Here is a 19,230-nt window from a genome sequence, read left to right as displayed (position 1 = left end):
AAATTCGCATTCTCAACAAAAATGTTACAAATCTTAAATGCGATTTCAATGGCATACTTTTTCAAACGACATAGGACGGAAAGGTTTTATTTAAAAGAATTTATTTAATTATAAGCTACAGGTACTGCTCTTAGTCAGCTAATGGTTTACGCACATTTCCTTTATTTGCAAATTTCCGTTTTTTGAATGTGGCGGGCGCACTGCTGGCCGTCTCCTCATCCAATCCTGATATGGTTTTCTCCTTGAAGCGTTTTACAGGTGGCTCGGGCTCTGTCGTGGCTGCAGCAACAGGTTCTACCGCATAGTAATCCGTTTTCGGTAGCTGCCAATCGATGGGCTCTTCAGGTGGTCTGTAAATGGTTGTAAATAGTTAAAACAGTTAATGGTTATAATAGTTAAATAGTTAAAACAAGAATACACGTACTTAGTTTCCACCACCTGCCATTGGCCAATTTCCTTTGTAGCCGCTTCCTCTTCAGTTTTAAACTGCTGCCTCTTCTCCTCCTTCTGAGTCTTCTCCTTGGGGTTCTCTGGTTTGCGATAAAGTTTCGCATGCCGTTCGCGATTGAAACGCGCCACCTCCTCATCTGCATTGGCACGAAAACGTAGCGATTCCTCCGCCTGCGTCATCGCCTGTTGCTCCATGGCTAATTGATTGATGCGCTCGTATTCTGCATAGGAGAGAAACCCCTCTTTCGGTGGCTCCCAAACAGATTCATTTGTCTTCACATTCCAATAGTACGTGTGGCCTTCATCCGATTTGCCTTCCACCCACAGGGATGCGTTTGGCACCGTCTCAGCCGCGACCTTATCCACATTAACTCGTCGGCCATCTTCATCCTCGTCGGAATCGCCCTCCAATCGCATTGGATCGACTTGTCGGGGCTTGCCATACGGACCCAGTTTGCTGCCACTGCTGGAGGCAGTTGCACTGAGCACTGTATTGATGGAACGTGCAGTCATATCGCCATGGTAGCCATGGATATCCTGCGCATAGGATTTCATGGCCGCTTCCTCCATTTTTCGAATCTGTGCATCCACTTTCTGCTTCTCCCGCTCCGACTTTTCGCTATTGCGACTGATTTCCGTGATGCGCTTGGACACATTCAGCTTATGTCGCTTGCCGCTTTCATGAAATGCAATACTCTGGAATAAATAATTTCATTGTTACACATAGTTTTACATTCTATTGAAAAATTTACTTACAGCTTTGTTGTCGCTTAACCAGCATTTACAGAAATCGCAATACTTGCGTTCATTTGATTTCCAGTACTCCGTCCTACAAGTGAGAAAATTGTTCATTATATTATAATCAATTAGCAATAAATAATATTTTTAATTTACTTACATTCTGATTAAATGCTGTTTATTTACTTAATCTTCTATATTTGTTTTGCTTGTACGCAGTAGTGTTGTAAAGCGAGTGGTTGATCGAAATAGTGCTGCGCAGATGGCAGATAGTAACTGTTACTGTAACAACATAAAATTAAAAGCTTTTAGAAAAATATTTAACATTTTAAGATACGTAACTTATTTGTTATCGCTTGTTTATATTATTAAGTTCATTCAATATTTGTTATTTATTTAAAACCAAAATGTTAGCTAGTTCGCGGTTCCATATTTCTTGTTAGACAATTACTCATAATGGTAATGTTAATTTTCCAAATATTTGCACAGCATGGTTCAGCAGCTAAATTTAAGTGCATGTGTTTTTATAGCCAGAGGAATGCCTATTATCAGCTGATATCACAAAGAAATTACTGTGCGAGTTTTAAAATATGTTGTTTTATTTATGATTATAACAAAATCTAAGAAAGATGGATTATTCGTTTAACAGTGGTCGAACTGCACGATGTTAGTAACATTTCGCAAATATGTTATCTTAACACTGCTGTTATTGCTTACACAAAATAACCGCACAGACTGTTGCCGAAGCAGTAGCGAAATTTCATTGTTTACGAGTGTTCCGCTATCCGCTCCGAGGCGTCCCTTCCAAAGCATGGCACAGGCGCGAGTCGCAACAGCAACCTCTTTGAACGACGCAATGACGGCCAATACAAGTGAGTGAATTGGGCAATTGCTACGACCCGTGGTCCAAAGTGTGATACCAACAGCCAGACAGTCAGCGATTTCACCAGCGTTTATGAACCAGCTGTGATTAGCTAACTAGCAAATCCAGCAACAAGCAATATATCACACAAACCTGTTGTTATATTAACATATGCGTGCTCATGCGAAACTTTCATTTGATATTTTCAGACGGTTCAATGCCAACGTTGGGCGAAAACAGCTGGGAGGAATTCTCCATTGATGTGCCCTGGGGCACTGTTACAGGTACGTCGTTGAGCAAAAGCTTCATCATTCAATTCTAACGCTCAATATGGCTGTGCTGAGTCACTGGCAATCAGCTTATCTGCGCACACACGATTCATAGACGCACGCTTCCTATGGCTGCGATTGCGGATTATTTGAATAGCAAGCACAGCAACAACAACAATAGTGTAACAACAAGTATCGTGGAACAACAACAAGTTGCGCGTGTTCAAGTCTACCTGATGAGATATTACCCTGTAGTGATAGACTATGTTCTTATAGATTTCATCAAATATTCTGGCTCTAATAGATTAGTCAAATATAAGAGATGTGCTCATCTCTAAATTTCAACTGTATTCGTTATAATCAGCTGATTAGCATCCATATCACATTTCCGCCTTAGACAAAACAGAGTCAGGGAATTTCTTAAACGACTCACGAGACTTTCTCATGTAAATTTACTATATAATTTAAAATATATACATATGTATATATGTAGATGCAATCTCTAATGACGTCTTATTTTACAGGCAAATGGTGGGGCTCACGGAATAGGCAACCGATTTTGGCGCTGCATGGCTGGCAGGATAACTGTGGTTCATTCGATAGACTCTGCCCACTGCTGCCGGCGGACGTTTCAGTGCTGGCCATTGACTTGCCGGGGCATGGACACTCGTCGCACTATCCTCAGGGCATGCAGTACTTTATCTTCTGGGATGGCATCTGCCTGATCCGGCGCATTGTGCGAAAGTACAATTGGAAGAACGTCACGCTGTTGGGTCACTCGTTGGGTGGCGCACTTACTTTCATGTATGCGGCCAGCTTTCCCAACGAGGTGTGCAAGCTGATCAACATCGATATTGCTGGACCAACGGTGAGGGGCGTTAGCCGCATGGCCGAGGGCACTGGCAAGGCGTTGGACAAGTTTCTGGACTATGAGACGCTGCCGCAGAGTAAACAGCCCTGCTACTCATATGAGGAGATGATCAAATTAGTTTTAGATGCCTACGATGGATCCGTGGATGATGAGTCTGTGCGGGTTTTGATGCGGCGTGGCATGAAGCCCAATCACGGTGGCTACCTCTTCTCCCGTGATCTGCGTCTCAAAGTTAGCCTGCTGGGCCTATTCACAAAAGAGCAGACGCTGGCCTATGCACGACAGATTCGTTGCAAAGTGCTCAACATTCGCGGAGTGCCGGGCATGAAGTTCGAAATGCCCGAATTTTATGCCGAGGTAATTGCAACACTTAAGCAACATGCTGAGCATGTGGTTTACGTGGAAGTGCCGGGCACACACCATCTGCACCTGGTGACGCCCGAACGAGTGGCGCCGCACATAAATCAATTTCTTTTAAATAAGTAATAGCAGATAAATGTAAATACCCGATTTGTTCAGTTGCTCAGATTAACATTTATCGTAAAAAGTGAACATTTAACGTAAGTTGATCTTACGCATTGTGTTAAACCTAGAGCTAACGATTTTAATTAAGTAGAAGGCTTCATACTATAATAGTTAGAAATTATATATTTTATAATTTAACCAGTATTACAAAATTTAAACGTTTCTCTTGGTAACATTGTAAATATTTCATTTTTTGACAATTTGGCAACACTGATTACACAACGTTGCCTAGCAACCTTTTGTGTTTGTTTGGCTTGACTTTAATGTTTTAGTTACTCGAATTAGACGCATTATAATGGATTTAATAAAAGAAATAAATGAAAAGTATCAAGCACTAGAGGCTGAGATTGATAAGAAACTGGAAAAAGTGTAAGTGAAATTGAAATTGCAATTTGAAATTTACGTAGAATATATGCCGGGTGGCCAGTGTGTCTCTACTCTATAGATATTTTAGTCATTAAAGCTAGCATACAATTTGGCTATTTATAAAATTGAGTTTTTATTTTTTTTTTCTCTTCGTAAACCCTATGAATTCCAAAGTTAACTTGATTTTTTCATTTATTTTTATTTATATTTATGTTGAATAGAAAACTCGATAACTGCCGGTTAACAGTACTCAGAGTACGGCATTATAGTACACATAATTACCGATAGATGTCGTTATTTTTCTTTCGCAGCGAATTTAACGGATTTTCAAAAATATTTAATAATGTGTAATGTGTAATAATGTGCATCTTACAGGCAAGCTGAGGAACTAAAATTAGAACGTCAAAGCGAGAAATTGGCAGAGAAGGCAACAGCCACACAGTCGCACAAAATTTTATCCTACGAAGAAGCGTTACAGAGAAATGCGAATACTCTAAAGGTGATTCCACTTTCAATACATCGATTTAGGTAAATTAATATATGTATCGTTTTACAGTCTTTAGAAATAGCAAAGGCCCGTTTACGCTCACGTTCTACGTATTCGCCAGTCGAAAAGCTGCTGCAGCGTGCTCTAGAGAACTATAAAAACGAATTGGCGAGCCTCAATAAACAAGAGCACAAAAACACAGGCAACAGCAAACCAAATAAACAGCAGCTGGCCGGTCAAGCAAATGTGGGAGATGATGACGCAAAAGAGGAGGAAAATCTATACGATCTGATCATGCATGATGTGTTGGAGGCCAGCAACAAAAGCTACACAGCAACTGGCGAAAGTCGTCGCAATTGACAATTTCATGCAATTCTACTAGTCAAGGCAAGACGTGTCGCTCGAGCAACTGGAGTTTAGCAGAAAAAAAAAAATTCAATTCACAAGCTGAATAAATAGACACCAACCAAATGTACACACATGACAAAATGCGAGCTGTATGCTTTTTCCCCACTGTCAACAAGAACCCAAAACGAATAAACATCCAGAGCAGCCAGTGACAGGTGTATCCAATGGGAAAGCACCACACAAGATCTAACCAAAAGCTGGCAATCCTATCACAACTAACTAAATTGTATCTCAATTTACTAAATGTAAGTTGTGTGGCATGTTTGTCGGTATCTCAAAGCACGATGCTAACAAGATGCCAACAGCAACAACAACAACAACAACAGCAACAACTCAAGAGAAGAGCAAACACATTACCAAATTGTTCTCGAAATTAGTTGGCTATTATGTGGTGTTGCAATTGCTGCATGACCCAATGCAATCGACTCACAGATCGATCACGATTGATATCCAGTGTCAAGGGACAGACAGGGAGACTGACAGACTGACAGATCGATGGACATTTGGACAGACAGCTAAGGGACACTCTATGACAATCGATGTTAGTATAAATCAATTAATGACACTACGGCTCTGGCAAACATCAAAGAAAACTATGAGGTTTTTCTCCACATATAAAAAAAAAAATATAAGAAGAGGAGGAGAACATGACATGCTCGTTGATAAAGCCACTGAAAAGAAGAGAACACTCGTATCTGCTCTATACCAATGCAAACGTGTCTTCAATACTTGCTTGTTGCCGTCATATGTATGTCGAGCAAATAGCAAACAACAATTTGAGTTGAAGTCATTTGTGTTATGAAGCAGCACTCACGCACACAGGCACACACACTTGCGCACTCGCACACCCGCACAGTTACTCAGGTACATATATATGTAGATATAAAGCAACTACCTGCTGCGGCTGCTGATAAGACGAGCTCTCCCGTCTCGAAATCTATTGAGACAAATTGTAAGCGACATACAAAACAGTTCAAACTTGTCATTAACGACATTTCCATTTCATTTTCCGACGTCAAGACCAGACAAGTGCAGCTAGGCCCAGTGGAAAATGCGTCAATCAGCTATGGAGCACCTTAACATGATTGGGCCTAAGTGACATTAGCTTTATGCAGGAGTCTTTTTGAAGGTTCGCTGTGATTGTAAGTGGGGCACTCAGGCAGATACATATATCTCTTATGTTGTATGCGGAGTTTGTTTTTGCAAAATTTTAAATTTATTTAAAAAAAATTTGTTTACATATTTTTTATCCTCAGGTCATAAGAGCTATCTATACGAGGTTTGCTTAATAAAGTTTTCAAATTGAAGTTAACGGGCTTAGCGGCTGTTCATAGAATGGTTGTAAGATCTCAATTATTAAGCTATATGCCTTAATACTAGAATTACATAAATTTGAAAAGTAGAAATCATTTTGAGCTGATAGAATGAAATCATTTTGAGCTAAAGCTGATTCATAATGCATATAAGAAGAGATAGGATAATACAGGTAATATTAATAAATTTTATTATTCCATATTATATAGAGTATGTATATTATGTCTTAGCTCAAACGTTTATTTACAAATTTAATTATTTTCATTTTTAAGACATTTACTGCAAAATTAGGGTTTTATAGGGTTTTACCTACTGTATATTTTCTTCCCAAGTTAAATATATTCTCTCATTTATTATTTATTTGTATTTTTATTAACAATTCACTGTCCTTTTGCTACTTGAAAAAAAAAAATCTTAAAAAAAAAACTACTTTATATTACATCAATATATATAATATCATATCAATTACCACACTTGTATTTTATTAAATCTATGTTTGACTTGAGTTCTTATTCTAGCATATATAATTCTTCAACCCTTAAGACTTCAATTTTTTTTCTTACTTTAAGTGAGTTGTGTTCTCAGCAGCATGACAGATTCGCTGACATGTCAGTGAGCATATCAGGCTGACATGGCAACTAGAGTGAGCTACTACTGATCAAGGACTGCATTTCCAGTTGGGTATCGTCAGCTTAATAGTCAATACACACACACACACACACACAGACACACACACAGGTATCGCCTGCACACCTGTAGACTCTGTCGTATTGCTATCTACAAACAAAAAAATATATATAAAAAATTACCCACTTTTGTCCCACATTTATGCGTTCAATATTTCATATTTATTTGCTTTCTGTCTTGGCTACACACACACACACTCAGAGCTCCTCCTCCTCCTCCTTCCATCTGCACAGGTGCGCAGATGTGTGCGTGTGTGTGCGCGCTGGTGCCTGTCTGTGTGCTCCAGCTCTTGCAATTCATATCAGCCCAGGGAGCACTCGCTCGGTTCGAGCGATCGACAACTTCGTGGCCCGCCAAGCAGCGTTGACGTTTTAAATTTCATCGACAAATCCAACGTTTCAGTTACGTTTCGATACGCGACAAGTGCATAGTGCCACGCGCTGCCCAGGTGCGATCGTTAGAGGAGTTACGATCCAATCCCAATCAATGGACACTTTGAGTGCGATCAGACGGTGCGGCATTTTCCTGTTCAATGTGTGCTCCTGCGGGGCTGCGAATTACTTGGGCCAAGGGAATGCAAACTGTTCGAAAAGCATTGCAAAAAGTTTGTTCGTTTGGCTTAAGTTATTTTCATGCCCGATAAAACGCCACGTGGTGGACCACCTGCGACCACCTGGCCAGGTGTCTCTATTATATATGTGTGTGTGTGTGTAACGTTACTAACTAATTTACACAGTTAAGTCCGAATCGTTTTTGGCTATTTGCCAACGTCATCAACTGCCAAATCAGAATTCGATCGAGCAGCGAGCCCTAGACTGGGTAACGTTTATTGCCACCTGAGCGAAGAATCGCTGCCAGAGATAAGCAAACCGTTACCTCTACAATCAATCACATACAAGTTGCACACAGCTTGAGGCTCTCTCGCTCACTCTCTCTCTCTCTCTCTCTCTTCCATTGATAATGACACTGATACGCGATATATGCAAGCCAGTCAGCTCCTAATCTGAACATTAAACTGATTGCGCCGCCCGTATAGAATCCGAAAGAGCGAAAGAGAGAGGGAGAGCAGCTATAACTCTCTATCGATACTCTAGCAATAGCTATATATAAATATAAATATATTGACGATCGAGTTGGGCTACTGTTTTAGTGAGCACTTTTATGGACAGCCATAGCATAGGCCATAAAGCTATTACCATTATTGCTTTGCACGATATACACCCCCTAGCCATAGCCCTAACCCCTAACAGCGCCCGTCCCGTCGGGCGAGTGTAAAATCTGATTTTTTTTTTGTAGACGTGTCGTTGGCTGCTTTAAAGTAATTCGACATGCCTGAGGTACGGTTGTAAGATTTATTTGGGTTGTATTGACGATAACGAGGCAGGGAATCTCGGGGCCCCTAAGCTAATGCATGTTCATCGACGACGTGGCTTGTCGTATATATGTATGTATGTCGATATATGTGTAATACATACGAATATATATGGGCGTGAGGGTTTTTAAACTGAAATGGAAACTGATAATTGTGCAACGTACACAGAACCTTGCTCGAGTTATCAGCCCGAGTGACAAGCGGAAATTAAAGTTGAAATCGACACGATTACTTCATTAGCTGTAGCTCTGTGGCAGTGCCAGCCCTTCGTTTTTTTGGAGGTGAGGTCGACAAGGTCAGGCCCCGGGGGGAGGGTTCAATGAACTATAAACAAGTGGATAGTTGAATTTATGATTACGATTTGCTTATTAATTGCCAAACAGATTCATAACTAAATTACTATTTTGGGAGCTATCTGCGGAGCCCTGCAGAGCGTGAGGCTCGTAGAGCCTCGAAGTGCCTTGTTGAAACACAATTACACGACGATCAGGTGCAAACGACAGACGAGGACGTGCCGATTCTATATATATATATATATATTTATATGTATATACATATAATCGACTACTCCCACTAGATGCGAATCGAGCAACTACTTCGATGTCATTGGCGTCGAGGAGGCGTGGGTGCCAAGAAACGTCAAAAGAAACGAAAATGAATTCCCTGTCCAAAAGAGAGCCCCAAGAAGGCTGTTGATGATGATGATGATGACGACGATGACGATGAGTGGCCTAGAGCTTAGGGCCGTGTTGCTAGCTGGTAAATGCAAAAACTTTAGACAGGGAATCAATTGTTGCCTTGTTTTATTTCGCTGAAAGACACGCAACAACAATAGCCCAGGTAACTGGCTAATAATTTGGCTAGGAGGCGGGGGCGCTGGCGTCGGCGTCGGCGTCGGCGTAAGGCCAACAACCGTGAAAAGCGCTTCAGGATGACAGTTATGGGTTACAAAGGCAAGGATTGAATCAAATAAATAAAGGCACAAGGTTCAGTTCAGTGCAGTCAAGAGCGGGTACGCTTCGGCCCAGAGGCCTATAGGCCTGTGTAAGGGGTCGTGGAAGGGTCCTTCCATGACGGGTTAACCTTACCATGTGTCCATGTCAAGTTTGCATGCGGCTGCAGGTAATTCTTCATTTCGCTTTACATAATGATAATAAATGTAGAAAGCCAATGAATGGCAAATCTATTAGCATATAACATCACATAAAACAGAGCTACACAAAGGCACAAAATGTCTGCGAGCTGAGTGAAGGAACGAATCAACGAATCAGTTGCATTGCAGCAGTTGAATCGCAATGAACATCTGGAAGGCTAAAGTGTTGACGGAGGTGCCATTCGGCCATGTGCTCATCCTTAGCGGCAAAGTCAAGCCGCATCCCAATAAGTAGGCAACAAACATTTTGCTAACTCTTCAATATCGGTGAGGTGGTAAATGGAAATCTTTGCAGAATCTCGTTGGATTTGACGGACAATGTGAATGCTCAGAATGAAAGCGAGACGGTTTTCCTCAAAATCGAGGCTAATTTTCGCGAAGGTCAGATCATTCGCAGCATGTTCCAGCCAGGCGAGGGCTGGCAGCAGGAGGAGATCTCCAAGAATTGGAAGTGTGACGGACCCAAGAATCCGCTAGTGCCGGGTCAGTGCTTCACCTTTCGCGTAGCCGTACTGCAGCGCTGCTTCGAGATCTATGTGAATGACCAACTTTATGGTTCGTTCGAGTTCGTCAAATTTCCCAAGCAAATCAACTATGTGCGTGCCTATGGGGATTTCGAGAAGATCACTCAGTTCCATCATCGCATGCTGTTCCCCCTGGTGTTTCCTCGCAGCCTGATGTGCGTCGATCGTGTGGCCTTTCAGAGTGATGTGCCCAGGCGCTATGAGACGGGCACCGTTGTGGCCATGGAGTGCATTGCCAAGGGTCCACCCACAACGGAGTTTTCCATTTGTTTCCAGTGCAACGATACGGGTCGCATGGTGCTCAAGTTTCATGTGAACTTCGATAGGATGACCGTATCCCGTTCCTATCAGCGCGAGGACAACAGGTGGGTGCAAATATTCATTTCTATATTCAATATCTGAATCTCTCTTTTTATCTCTCGGTACAGCTATGCTCCAGACGACGAGGAAACTGAAGGCGAATTTCCGTTTGTACGTGGCAAACTCTTTAAGATCGCCTTTGGCATTGGCGATCGCTCGTTCCTTATTGCCGTCAATGGACAATATTTTACCTATTACAATTTCCCCTTGCGTCCATTTTCCATTTCCACGCTCAAGTGCTTCACCAACGAATCGGGTGACTTTTCGGTCAGAAGCTTGGAATATCACTCGGATTCCCCATTGCTCTCGCGTGTGGAGAAATTGTCGATAATCTAAAAAGGAATTGTCGGATTTTGGAATCTCTCTAGCTGCAATCGTTGACATTTTTTTCTAATACACCAGTTAATTAGCTACCTGTAGTCTAGCATGTTTATTAAATAAATCTAATTCATTCAAGGGCAGTCCTGGAGAGTATTATTATTTTCTTCAACCTTCCAAAGATATACGAAACGTGATCTCTCTAATAACTATAAATGACTAGAAATCCTTTATGCTACAAATACTAAAAATGATAAGGAGATACGGAAAATAAAACAGAGAGCTCTTCACGAGCTACATAAAATGTTTTTAAAAAATATTGAAAAATACGCCTTGATTTCCTGCTAATGGAGTTTATCCTAGCCATTGAGCTAGAATACATTAGAAGCAATAAATAATATTTTAGCCATAGTATATGTAGCCATATATACCAGCTGTAAGACAACAATAGCCTATGTATACAAAAAAAAACAAGTAAGAACGTTGCAGTCGGGCGTTACCGACTGCGGAATACTCATTCACATCCCATCAACAATTTAGTAGTTAAGTTTCGTTTTAATACTGTAGAATATACAGGTTTTTCCGATTTGCCACGCCCCAACTGGGCGTAGACACCTCATTTTTGGTCAGTTTTTAGAAAGAGATAACGTTACCCTAACTGCAAAGTTTGAATTCTTACCCTAAAAAAATGTGAAAATTACAGGGTATTTTTCTATATGCCACGCCCCTAAAGAGGCGTAAAAATTATTTTTGGGGAATCGATAGAGGAGGCTACCAGTAACTCAACTATCCAAATTTGAAGCTTCTAGCTATTATACTTTAGGAGATATAAACTTTTGCGGTTTGCCACGCCCCCTGTGGGCGGACATATATCCGACAAAACTTTTTGGTCTTGGGTGATCAGTCCGAGTATATATACAAAATTTGAGGTCTCTGCCATCAATAGTGTCCAAAATATAGGAGAATTTTAAAAATCACTATATCTTCAGGTCCGATTTGCCACGCCCCTAACGGGCGTAGACTTATAATTTATCTTCAGACTTTATAGAATCATACCATTAGCTGACGTGCAAAATTTCAGCATTCTAGGTTTACAACTTTAGGAGATATAGTTTTATCCGATTTGCCACGCCCCCAATGGGCGTAGATATATCCGCCATAGCTCGTGATCTTGGGTGGTCAACGCGGACCTACATACCAAGTTTCAGCTTTCTAGCTCTTCAACAAACATGATTTCTGGTATATGGGAAAATGCATTTTCCGATTTGCCACGCCCCTAGTGGGCGGATCGGGAAAATTTTAACACTTTATAAATCGGAGATATACACGAGTATGTGTTCCAAATTTCAAGTCTCTAGCTTCAATAGCGCCGAAATAGATTGCGTTCATACGGACAGACGGACAGACGGACAGACGGACGGACGGACAGACGGACAGACGGACAGACGGACGGACAGCAAGACGGACATTGCACAAAACCAATATACTGATTCACTTTCGTGAATGAGTATAAAAACATTTGAATTATTGATAAACGATTAAATCAACTTTTTATTTATTTAGGTTCCTTTAGTTATTGCAAGGACCAGGCTTTATTAAACAATTGATTGCTTTTACCGCCAGTCCCACTCTCTTTATAAACAATATGTATATACCATATGGTATGGGCACTCTACTGTGATGCTGAGTGTGTGTGTGTGTGTGTTTGGCTAAACTTCGATGAAGTACAACTTATAGTTAGTCTTACGGTTAGTTTCGAGTTTTCATTTTGATAATAAAACACACATATACACATCGAAACGGAGCTACAAACTAGGCTTTTAAGTAGGGCTAATTCCTTTCAAATTCTGTTCGTAGGTCAGGATCAACTATTCGTTCATATTGGATTACATTATGAAAGCAGTTTTCTTAAAAGTAACGGAATTCGCCCTTCTTTCCCAGGTGCTTGCTACGTATCATATCCGTGGCATCTGGCGAACGTTGATCCATGCTGGGATTATCCTGCAGTAAAGGGAAATAACTGTTAAGTAACTGAGATATAGTTGGATTTAGAGATCCGACTTACCACATTGCATGGTGACATGTGACGTGACTTATTCGCTGCCGCCTGTTGTTGTTGGCCATAGAACTGACCATTGCCGCCGTCCCCGTCCCCATAATTGAAGGGCGTGACAATCGTGTGCGGCACATGGGCCACCTGGCCGCGTATATTGCGCGCCTTCCACCACTTCCGGGTGTCATCCAGAATCTAGAATACAGAAAACAGAGCATGTAAGTAAAAAAGGAATGTGATAAGTGAAAGATGTTACAAATACTGAGAATTGGAAAAACCTTTGACACCAGTCTATAATATCTAATGGGGACGACTCAAAACTGGACAAGTTTGAAGTTGAACAAATAAATACTTTAAAAAAGTCGCGATACTTTGTATAAGTAGATCTATAAATTGTTTTACCACTTGGAGTAACTCTATATACTGCTTAAACGATAATTAATAAATTTCTTAAGATGATTTACGATCGTTTGGCCTAAATTAGTTCTATAAATGAATTCACTTGAGGAAAATGCGTACGACGCACGAAAATGTTTGGCCCATAGATCAATTCATAATATATCCCCGCACACACACATATATTTATATATCGTCAACCCACCTCCAAGTATTCACCGCGCATCACGCTCAGCTCCTTGTCATTGTTGGCAGTGCGTGGGTAGGTGACCAGAACAATTTTAGCGCCCGATGCCTGCAGATCCTCTAGCCAGGCTTCCAGCAGCTGATCCTCGCTAGCATTTGCATTGGCCACGCCACGTGCTGTGACGGCGGATATCTCGGAGACGCCGCCACCAACGCCGCTCGCTCCGTAGTTGCCGCCTGAGCTGCTCACGTTGCGGGAGTCGCGTGTGTGTAAATTCTGTAGACCCGCTGTAATAGCGCTGAGTGTGGGTCCAGCAGTGGGGCCATGACCAGCACCACTGGAGGGAATGCCACCACCGCCGCCGCCGCCGCTGCCACGCTCAATGGAGTCAAAGGAGAGCTCGCTGCGTGCATTGAAATCTGAGGCACTTATTGCACCGGATCGATCTCGTTCTCGTTCACGATCCCGATCGTTGCCATGGTGTATGGTGTACTTCTCACTGAGCGAGATGCCAATGCCATTCGTGTCGTAGTCATCGTAGCCGCCGGCGGCGCCACGTCCATTCAGGCCGGACAGGTGGCTGCCCGGACCCGGCTGCACATCGAGCCGACGCTTGCTGACGTGCGTGGGCGATGTGGCCTCCAGTTCGTCAATGACTAAGTAATCGGGTGACCAGCCATCGAGGAAGACCGGATGATAGGAGCCAACATCTTCCTTCCACTGGTCGCGTGGTATGACCCAGGCATCGCCCAGGGAACGCCACAGCTCGGTCTCCTTGCTGGTGACGCAGTTGATTAGCAAATTGATGGCCTCGCGGGTGAGCAAGGGATTGACCACGCGCGACGGCAGCTGCGACTCGTAGTAGGTGTCGCTGGATGCCTCCACGATGAGAGCCAGGGGTGTGAATAGAAAATGCACCAGCTCCGGCGCATTGGGATCATGGATGTGCGCCTTCAACTTGGCCAGCAAATTGAACGAAAGCTTAAACTTTGCAAAGATATCCACGAACTCCTTTTCATGCGGCGGCCGGGTGCGCAACGTGAGGAGGCCCTCGCCAGGATCACGTTTCTTTGACTTGCGATTGCGACGACGTCGCTCCAGCTCCCTGGAGGCAGCCGCCGCGTGCTGCAGTCGTGCAATGAACTTCTCGATATCATCGAAACAATGATTCAGCACGGCCACATCCCGTTCGTATTTCTCGCTGGACGTGGAGCTTGTCTCGTCGCGATCATTGACGCAGCCATGTTCCGAGTCTGTCTCGCCATTCGGGCCAATGTCCACATCAGTGACAGCGCCAGCTCCAGAGCCTCGCATGCCATACTGATCCACGCTGCTGCGCTGATGCATATGATGCTGCACATGCAGATCCCGCTCCCTCTCCCTTTCCCTTTCCCGATCCCTGCCGCGCTCCCGATCCCGTTGATCACGCTGATGATGGTGCTCGATGCGACTATGCGATGAGGAGGACGATGTTTTGCTCATCATCATGCCAGCCATACCAGAGCCGGAGGCGCCACTCGTATGCTGTGTGGGCGTGGCACCACGCTGTTGTGTGATCATTTTACCGCTGCGCAACTGCTTCAAATCCTCCACTAGATGAACAGCAGAAACGCTTTGTGACTGGCGGGGGAAATAGGAAATTGAATCAATTCGCGTGACTTTCTAAGGATTCAGCGGATTACTCACCTGAAATATGTGCATTTCGGAGCGTGAACCACCACCGCCCGAGACAATAAAGACCAGTATATTATTGTAAAGCTCCATGGCATCGTTAGATGTGAAGGCTGTTGGCTCCTGCACCAGCGAGGCGGGAAATCTCTCGATTATGTTCTGCTCATTAGAGAACATTCGTTAATAAAGTTTATCGCTAGCTTCAGTTCCATTTACGTACCCCCGTCTCGTAATCCATAATGAGCACCCATTGATAGTCCAAGCAGAGCTGCATCTTCTGCGACCAAATGCCCGTTGTCTTCTCCAACTGTAGCAGGCGACGCATGCCGTCCGCTGGATACACAATGCCCGACTCCTTGTTCACGGTGAATGTGGCCAGGTGCTCGAGCAGATATGTGGGCTTATCATGCAAATCCATGCCATCCAATCGCTCTCGTTCCTCGCCACCGCTGCGATCGTCGCCGGAATAATCGCCGCCAGCACCACCATGGGCGCCTCCGCTGCTATTGCCGGCGCTGCCGCCACCATTTGAATGATGATTGACCATCTCGGCAATGGTGAATGTGAATGTTTATCCGGACTCACTTGCTGAAAGTGAAAATGTCGGAATTTACTATAAGCATCCACCTTAGCCCGTCAGTCCGCCAGCCAGCCAAATAGCTTGCTTTGTGGCTTTAAATATTGCGCAGTGGTTGCGGCTCTGACTCAGGCCACATTCCATGCTCAACACAAGGTACAAACGCAACAAGTACAAATGTTAAAACAGGTGTAAGCGACTACGCAATACTCTGTTACACGTTACACAAGTCTGTTTGTAATATATTTAAATTGCTTTAAACGCAAAGGTCGTGCCCCTAAGACAATGACTATTCAAATATCGACTATAGCGAATGATAGCAACAATAAAGATAGTGGCTTGGTTTTAAATAAATTATTTATAATGCTCGCTTAATAACTGTCGAATTTATTGTGTTTATTTTTTATTTATAATGCAATTTTTAATTAAAAAAAAAAAAAAAAATAGTTTTTAAATACATTAGAAAAGATTAGACATTCGAAACCAAACTACTCCATTCGTAAAATGCGAGCAGCGTATAGTAGCCATTCTCAAACTTTAACATTTCGTTCGCAGTCGCGCAGCTTTGGAATTTAAAAATCGCGCTTCCCCGTCCCATCTCTCCCCGCAGTCAAAAGCTGAGCCCAGCTGTCAGTTTGTCAGTTGTATAGAATCTACCTGTTTGTCTATGTGGCCTCTGGCAACCTTACCGCTCTCCCTCTTCCAATCTCTTTCGCTGTCGCGCTCAACAGTTTGCCAAATCGCAAAGAGCACGAAACAGACCGCTCTCTCGCCTGCACGCACACACACACAGTCACACACACAAACCCAAACACACTTTGCAAACAGCCGCTCCCTCGACTTAAGTGACAGCAACTACTTAGGCGTGTGCCGACGGCGACTGCGCCGGATGCCCAGTAACAGACGATCACATACATAGTTGTACACACATGTGCATAGTTATACACATATATGTGTGTGGGAATTTATAATTTGAATGTTAGAGTCAAACTATATAGATATGTATGTATTTTATACTTGGCTTATTTATATTCTCGCATGCCAAATTGCATCATCGGCAAAGTATGTATGTGGATATACACATATTTAGTTTGATTTTGTTTTTCCTTTGGTTGACAGATTTACAGCACAAGTTATGCTTAGGGCAAAGACAACGTTGACGAATGGGGGCCATAAAAAATTATCACACTTAACTAACAAAAGTGTCCAGAGCATAATGAAGTAAGTAGTATACTCGCCCTACTATCATTATGAATCTTATTTCGTTTGCTGTATGTGTGGCGGTGGCGTCGTAAAGACACAGTAATATCGTAACGGTCGACCGGCCGGCTAGGCAGCCATTCATTAAGTACAGATAATTAATAAAGTCGTGATAAGCAACTGTTTTGATAGTAGGAAAAGTCATTCGTCTTAGTTACCAAGACGTTGGAATTAAAATTTTAACATCAAAGTATATACACACTTAATGTACTTACTTATATGTATGTATGTATGCACGTTTAAATATATACGTATCTATGCATGTGAATGACTTAAGCTGCATCCCCCTGCTAGTGTATGTATGAGTAATAACACAGATAAGCGGCGTTGCCTGACTTACATATGTATATATTATTTTTCAGTACTTCTCAGTTTTTTTTTTTTGTTTATCTAAAAAACATTCCAATGGAGCAGACAAATGGCAAAACAACAAACGTTTTTGTTATTGCTAAGTGTGCTTTAGATATTTTTGTTGTTGTTGTTGTTGCTGTTATTGTTGTTGTTTATTGTTGTTTTTGTTGGTGTGCCCCTGTGAAAAACCAGCTTGTGAACAAGTGAGACTCTCGGCTCAGTTACAAATGGGGAGACATCGACACCGACACCCCAAGCAAGTACACTATCGCCATCCCGTTCAAACACATGCGCATGCGTGACCACCGCTTGCCAGGTGCGCCGAGAGTGAGACTCTCGGCTCTCCTACTTGAATTCTGCTTGAGCGTCTATGTGTGTGTGCTTGTGTATGTTTGTCTTTTTGTTTGTGTGCGCTTTAAAAAGGTAACTCGGATTTGTCCCCGCTGCGTCTGCTGCAACTTTACTTTTTGACGACCGCATTTTTTAGCTTTCTTTTCCACCTGTTTTTCTCTTGCTCTGTTGATATTTTTATGATTTTTTCCACAAGCACTCACACAAGTGGCCGCTTACTGTTAGGTACACATATGTAAAAACGAATACCTTACTGTATATATATATATGAGTGTGTGTCTGTATCGTACATAGCATGGGCAATAACACCAACCAAAGGTAGAGGTATGCACACAAACTGGGAGCGGCGGCAGGTTTCTCGTATTGATTTTCAATGCTTTTGTTCAATTCATTCACTAATTCATAGCGACCTGCGCTATCTGTTACCTCCATATATTCATGTACATATGTAAGTGTGTGTGTTTATATATTATAATTGGTCGCTTTATTTAATTGTTTATCTGATATGCAGATATGTTAATATTTATTGAATGCGGCATGTCAAGAGTGTACATATTTCTTAAACTTTTTTATTACTTTTCTCTTTTTTTCTCATAAAAAAAAGATAAAAGTTCACATTTTTCACATTTTTTGTTTTATATAGTTTTACTTTATCGTTCGAATAATTGATTGAGTATTAAACTAATTGACCGAATGCAAATTTGTTATTTAAGTGTGTGCATATATATGTGTACATATGTCACACCTGTACAGACACACACATACAACTCTGCCTTGTTAACATTTATCAATAACTAATACACACACACACAGACATTCTACAGCCAAATATAGCGCATCTTCCCTCTCTCACTCTCATATTAGCGCATTCTTTTGCTAATTAGCACGAATTTCGAATTTTTGTTGTCACGTTCGATACGAATATTTTTAACTGGTTTTTTTCTTTTCAAATATTTGATTGTGTTAGGCAGGGCATGCTTAACGCATTTCATCCATTAAACTCTTCACAGACATTAACGCTGGCTTATTATTTTCATTAAAAAAAACACACACACACACACATAAAAACTAACTGTAATTGGGCTTGCGCTTTTATCTAATTTCTTTCTTTCACACTTGACATCTATCTCCCTCCCTCCACACTTCCAATCCCAGCTTAACAGAGCCGCTCGTCCACAACTTTTTTGTTTTCTTTATTGTTTTACCTGCCGTTTACTTGTTGTGCTTTTGTATTCTCGTCCGCCTTCCTTCTATTTTGGCTTTCCACTTTCGTTCGTTCTTCTCAATTTTTACAACACTTTTTTATATTAATCAAAGCTTGCTTTTGGCTTATACATACGCAACTGCGTGCGTAATTTAAACACTGATTTAATTATTATTTCACACTCCTTGTTTGCAAATTATATGGAAAATAAAGGAAATAAGTTGTCGCCGTAATTGTAGTCATTTATAAAGCACACGCGTTGTCCGCTGTGGCCGCGTTTGGTACGTCAGGCCAGACCAAAATCAAGATACTAACTTGGCTAACTCAACACGGCTAGCACTAGCTCCGTTAACCAGAGCCACAAGAGCTAAGCCTCAAAGTGTCAGTCGTTGTGCTGAGAGAGCGCAACAGTGAGCGATGGCATTCGGAGAGTGAGAGGGCGTCAGCGTTGCCACCTAGTATACTCAATTTATAAT

General features: G+C 42.2%; 5 protein-coding genes across 8 annotated transcripts; 3 read left to right on the top strand and 2 right to left on the bottom strand.

Moving 5' to 3' along the window:
• Positions 1 to 84: 84 nt before the first annotated feature.
• Positions 85 to 2,043, bottom strand: LOC108610594 (uncharacterized). Its single transcript, XM_018002785.2, has 5 exons — positions 1,906 to 2,043; positions 1,349 to 1,470; positions 1,207 to 1,279; positions 425 to 1,146; positions 85 to 350 (listed from the first exon to the last, which is right to left on the bottom strand). Coding segments are annotated over exons 2-5 (1,017 nt in total). The 5' UTR covers positions 1,351 to 1,470; positions 1,906 to 2,043; the 3' UTR covers positions 85 to 130.
• On the top strand, positions 1,727 to 3,867 carry kraken (serine hydrolase like 2 kraken). The gene is made up of 3 exons (XM_018002784.2): positions 1,727 to 2,060; positions 2,260 to 2,334; positions 2,844 to 3,867. The coding sequence occupies exons 1-3, from the start codon at positions 1,853 to 1,855 to the stop codon at positions 3,674 to 3,676; spliced, it is 1,116 nt and encodes a 371-aa protein (XP_017858273.2). The 5' UTR covers positions 1,727 to 1,852; the 3' UTR covers positions 3,677 to 3,867.
• An 82-nt stretch (positions 3,868 to 3,949) lies between these two features.
• On the top strand, positions 3,950 to 5,043 carry LOC108610602 (uncharacterized). The gene is made up of 3 exons (XM_018002795.2): positions 3,950 to 4,084; positions 4,457 to 4,580; positions 4,638 to 5,043. Exons 1-3 carry the CDS (start codon positions 4,011 to 4,013, stop codon positions 4,926 to 4,928), a joined length of 489 nt encoding a protein of 162 aa, XP_017858284.1. The 5' UTR covers positions 3,950 to 4,010; the 3' UTR covers positions 4,929 to 5,043.
• Positions 5,044 to 7,324: 2,281 nt separating this feature from the next.
• Positions 7,325 to 10,847, top strand: LOC108610596 (32 kDa beta-galactoside-binding lectin). 3 transcript variants are annotated; one of them, XM_089463988.1, is made up of 4 exons: positions 7,325 to 9,471; positions 9,562 to 9,733; positions 9,798 to 10,391; positions 10,455 to 10,847. In XM_089463988.1, the coding sequence occupies exons 2-4, from the start codon at positions 9,645 to 9,647 to the stop codon at positions 10,720 to 10,722; spliced, it is 951 nt and encodes a 316-aa protein (XP_089320114.1). In that variant the 5' UTR covers positions 7,325 to 9,471; positions 9,562 to 9,644; the 3' UTR covers positions 10,723 to 10,847. The 3 variants fall into 3 exon arrangements, with proteins under 3 accessions (XP_089320114.1, XP_017858277.1, XP_017858276.1); XM_018002788.2 differs by having other exon boundaries at positions 7,326 to 9,471; positions 9,540 to 9,733; XM_018002787.2 differs by having other exon boundaries at positions 7,326 to 9,733.
• A 1,381-nt stretch (positions 10,848 to 12,228) lies between these two features.
• Positions 12,229 to 19,063, bottom strand: aru (arouser). 2 transcript variants are annotated; one of them, XM_018002764.2, is made up of 6 exons: positions 18,756 to 19,063; positions 15,232 to 15,599; positions 15,027 to 15,170; positions 13,359 to 14,960; positions 12,770 to 12,952; positions 12,229 to 12,705 (listed from the first exon to the last, which is right to left on the bottom strand). In XM_018002764.2, exons 2-6 carry the CDS (start codon positions 15,556 to 15,558, stop codon positions 12,613 to 12,615), a joined length of 2,349 nt encoding a protein of 782 aa, XP_017858253.1. In that variant the 5' UTR covers positions 15,559 to 15,599; positions 18,756 to 19,063; the 3' UTR covers positions 12,229 to 12,612. The 2 variants fall into 2 exon arrangements, with proteins under 2 accessions (XP_017858253.1, XP_089320107.1); XM_089463981.1 differs by lacking the exon at positions 18,756 to 19,063 and adding an exon at positions 17,064 to 17,151.
• Positions 19,064 to 19,230: the final 167 nt, after the last annotated feature.

This window comes from Drosophila arizonae, chromosome 3 (genome assembly GCF_054131065.1).
Source record: "Drosophila arizonae isolate 15081-1271.41 chromosome 3, UAZ_ARI_1.0, whole genome shotgun sequence".
Lineage (NCBI taxonomy): Eukaryota > Metazoa > Arthropoda > Insecta > Diptera > Drosophilidae > Drosophila > Drosophila arizonae.
This window is presented reverse-complemented; position numbering and strand designations above follow the sequence as displayed.

What these genes read in the sequence shown, in the direction of transcription:
- LOC108610594 (XM_018002785.2), bottom strand. An exon ending in GGTTAAGCGACAACAAAGCT is followed by an intron (nt 1,147 to 1,206) that starts GTAAGTAAATTT and finishes TATTTATTCCAG; the next exon opens with AGTATTGCATTTCATGAAAG. An exon ending in TGGCAGGTGGTGGAAACTAA is followed by an intron (nt 351 to 424) that starts GTACGTGTATTC and finishes AACCATTTACAG; the next exon opens with ACCACCTGAAGAGCCCATCG.
- kraken (XM_018002784.2), top strand. Translation starts at nt 1,853, where the DNA reads ATGTTAGTAACATTTCGCAAATATGTTATCTTAACACTGCTGTTATTG. An exon ending in CGCAATGACGGCCAATACAA is followed by an intron (nt 2,061 to 2,259) that starts GTGAGTGAATTG and finishes TGATATTTTCAG; the next exon opens with ACGGTTCAATGCCAACGTTG. An exon ending in GCCCTGGGGCACTGTTACAG is followed by an intron (nt 2,335 to 2,843) that starts GTACGTCGTTGA and finishes CTTATTTTACAG; the next exon opens with GCAAATGGTGGGGCTCACGG.
- LOC108610602 (XM_018002795.2), top strand. Translation starts at nt 4,011, where the DNA reads ATGGATTTAATAAAAGAAATAAATGAAAAGTATCAAGCACTAGAGGCT. An exon ending in GATAAGAAACTGGAAAAAGT is followed by an intron (nt 4,085 to 4,456) that starts GTAAGTGAAATT and finishes TGCATCTTACAG; the next exon opens with GCAAGCTGAGGAACTAAAAT. An exon ending in GAAATGCGAATACTCTAAAG is followed by an intron (nt 4,581 to 4,637) that starts GTGATTCCACTT and finishes ATCGTTTTACAG; the next exon opens with TCTTTAGAAATAGCAAAGGC.
- LOC108610596 (XM_089463988.1), top strand. Translation starts at nt 9,645, where the DNA reads ATGAACATCTGGAAGGCTAAAGTGTTGACGGAGGTGCCATTCGGCCAT. An exon ending in GTCAAGCCGCATCCCAATAA is followed by an intron (nt 9,734 to 9,797) that starts GTAGGCAACAAA and finishes AAATCTTTGCAG; the next exon opens with AATCTCGTTGGATTTGACGG. An exon ending in TATCAGCGCGAGGACAACAG is followed by an intron (nt 10,392 to 10,454) that starts GTGGGTGCAAAT and finishes CTCTCGGTACAG; the next exon opens with CTATGCTCCAGACGACGAGG.
- aru (XM_018002764.2), bottom strand. Translation starts at nt 15,558, where the DNA reads ATGGTCAATCATCATTCAAATGGTGGCGGCAGCGCCGGCAATAGCAGC. An exon ending in TTATGGATTACGAGACGGGG is followed by an intron (nt 15,171 to 15,231) that starts GTACGTAAATGG and finishes TCTAATGAGCAG; the next exon opens with AACATAATCGAGAGATTTCC. An exon ending in TGCGCGGTGAATACTTGGAG is followed by an intron (nt 12,953 to 13,358) that starts GTGGGTTGACGA and finishes TCTGTATTCTAG; the next exon opens with ATTCTGGATGACACCCGGAA.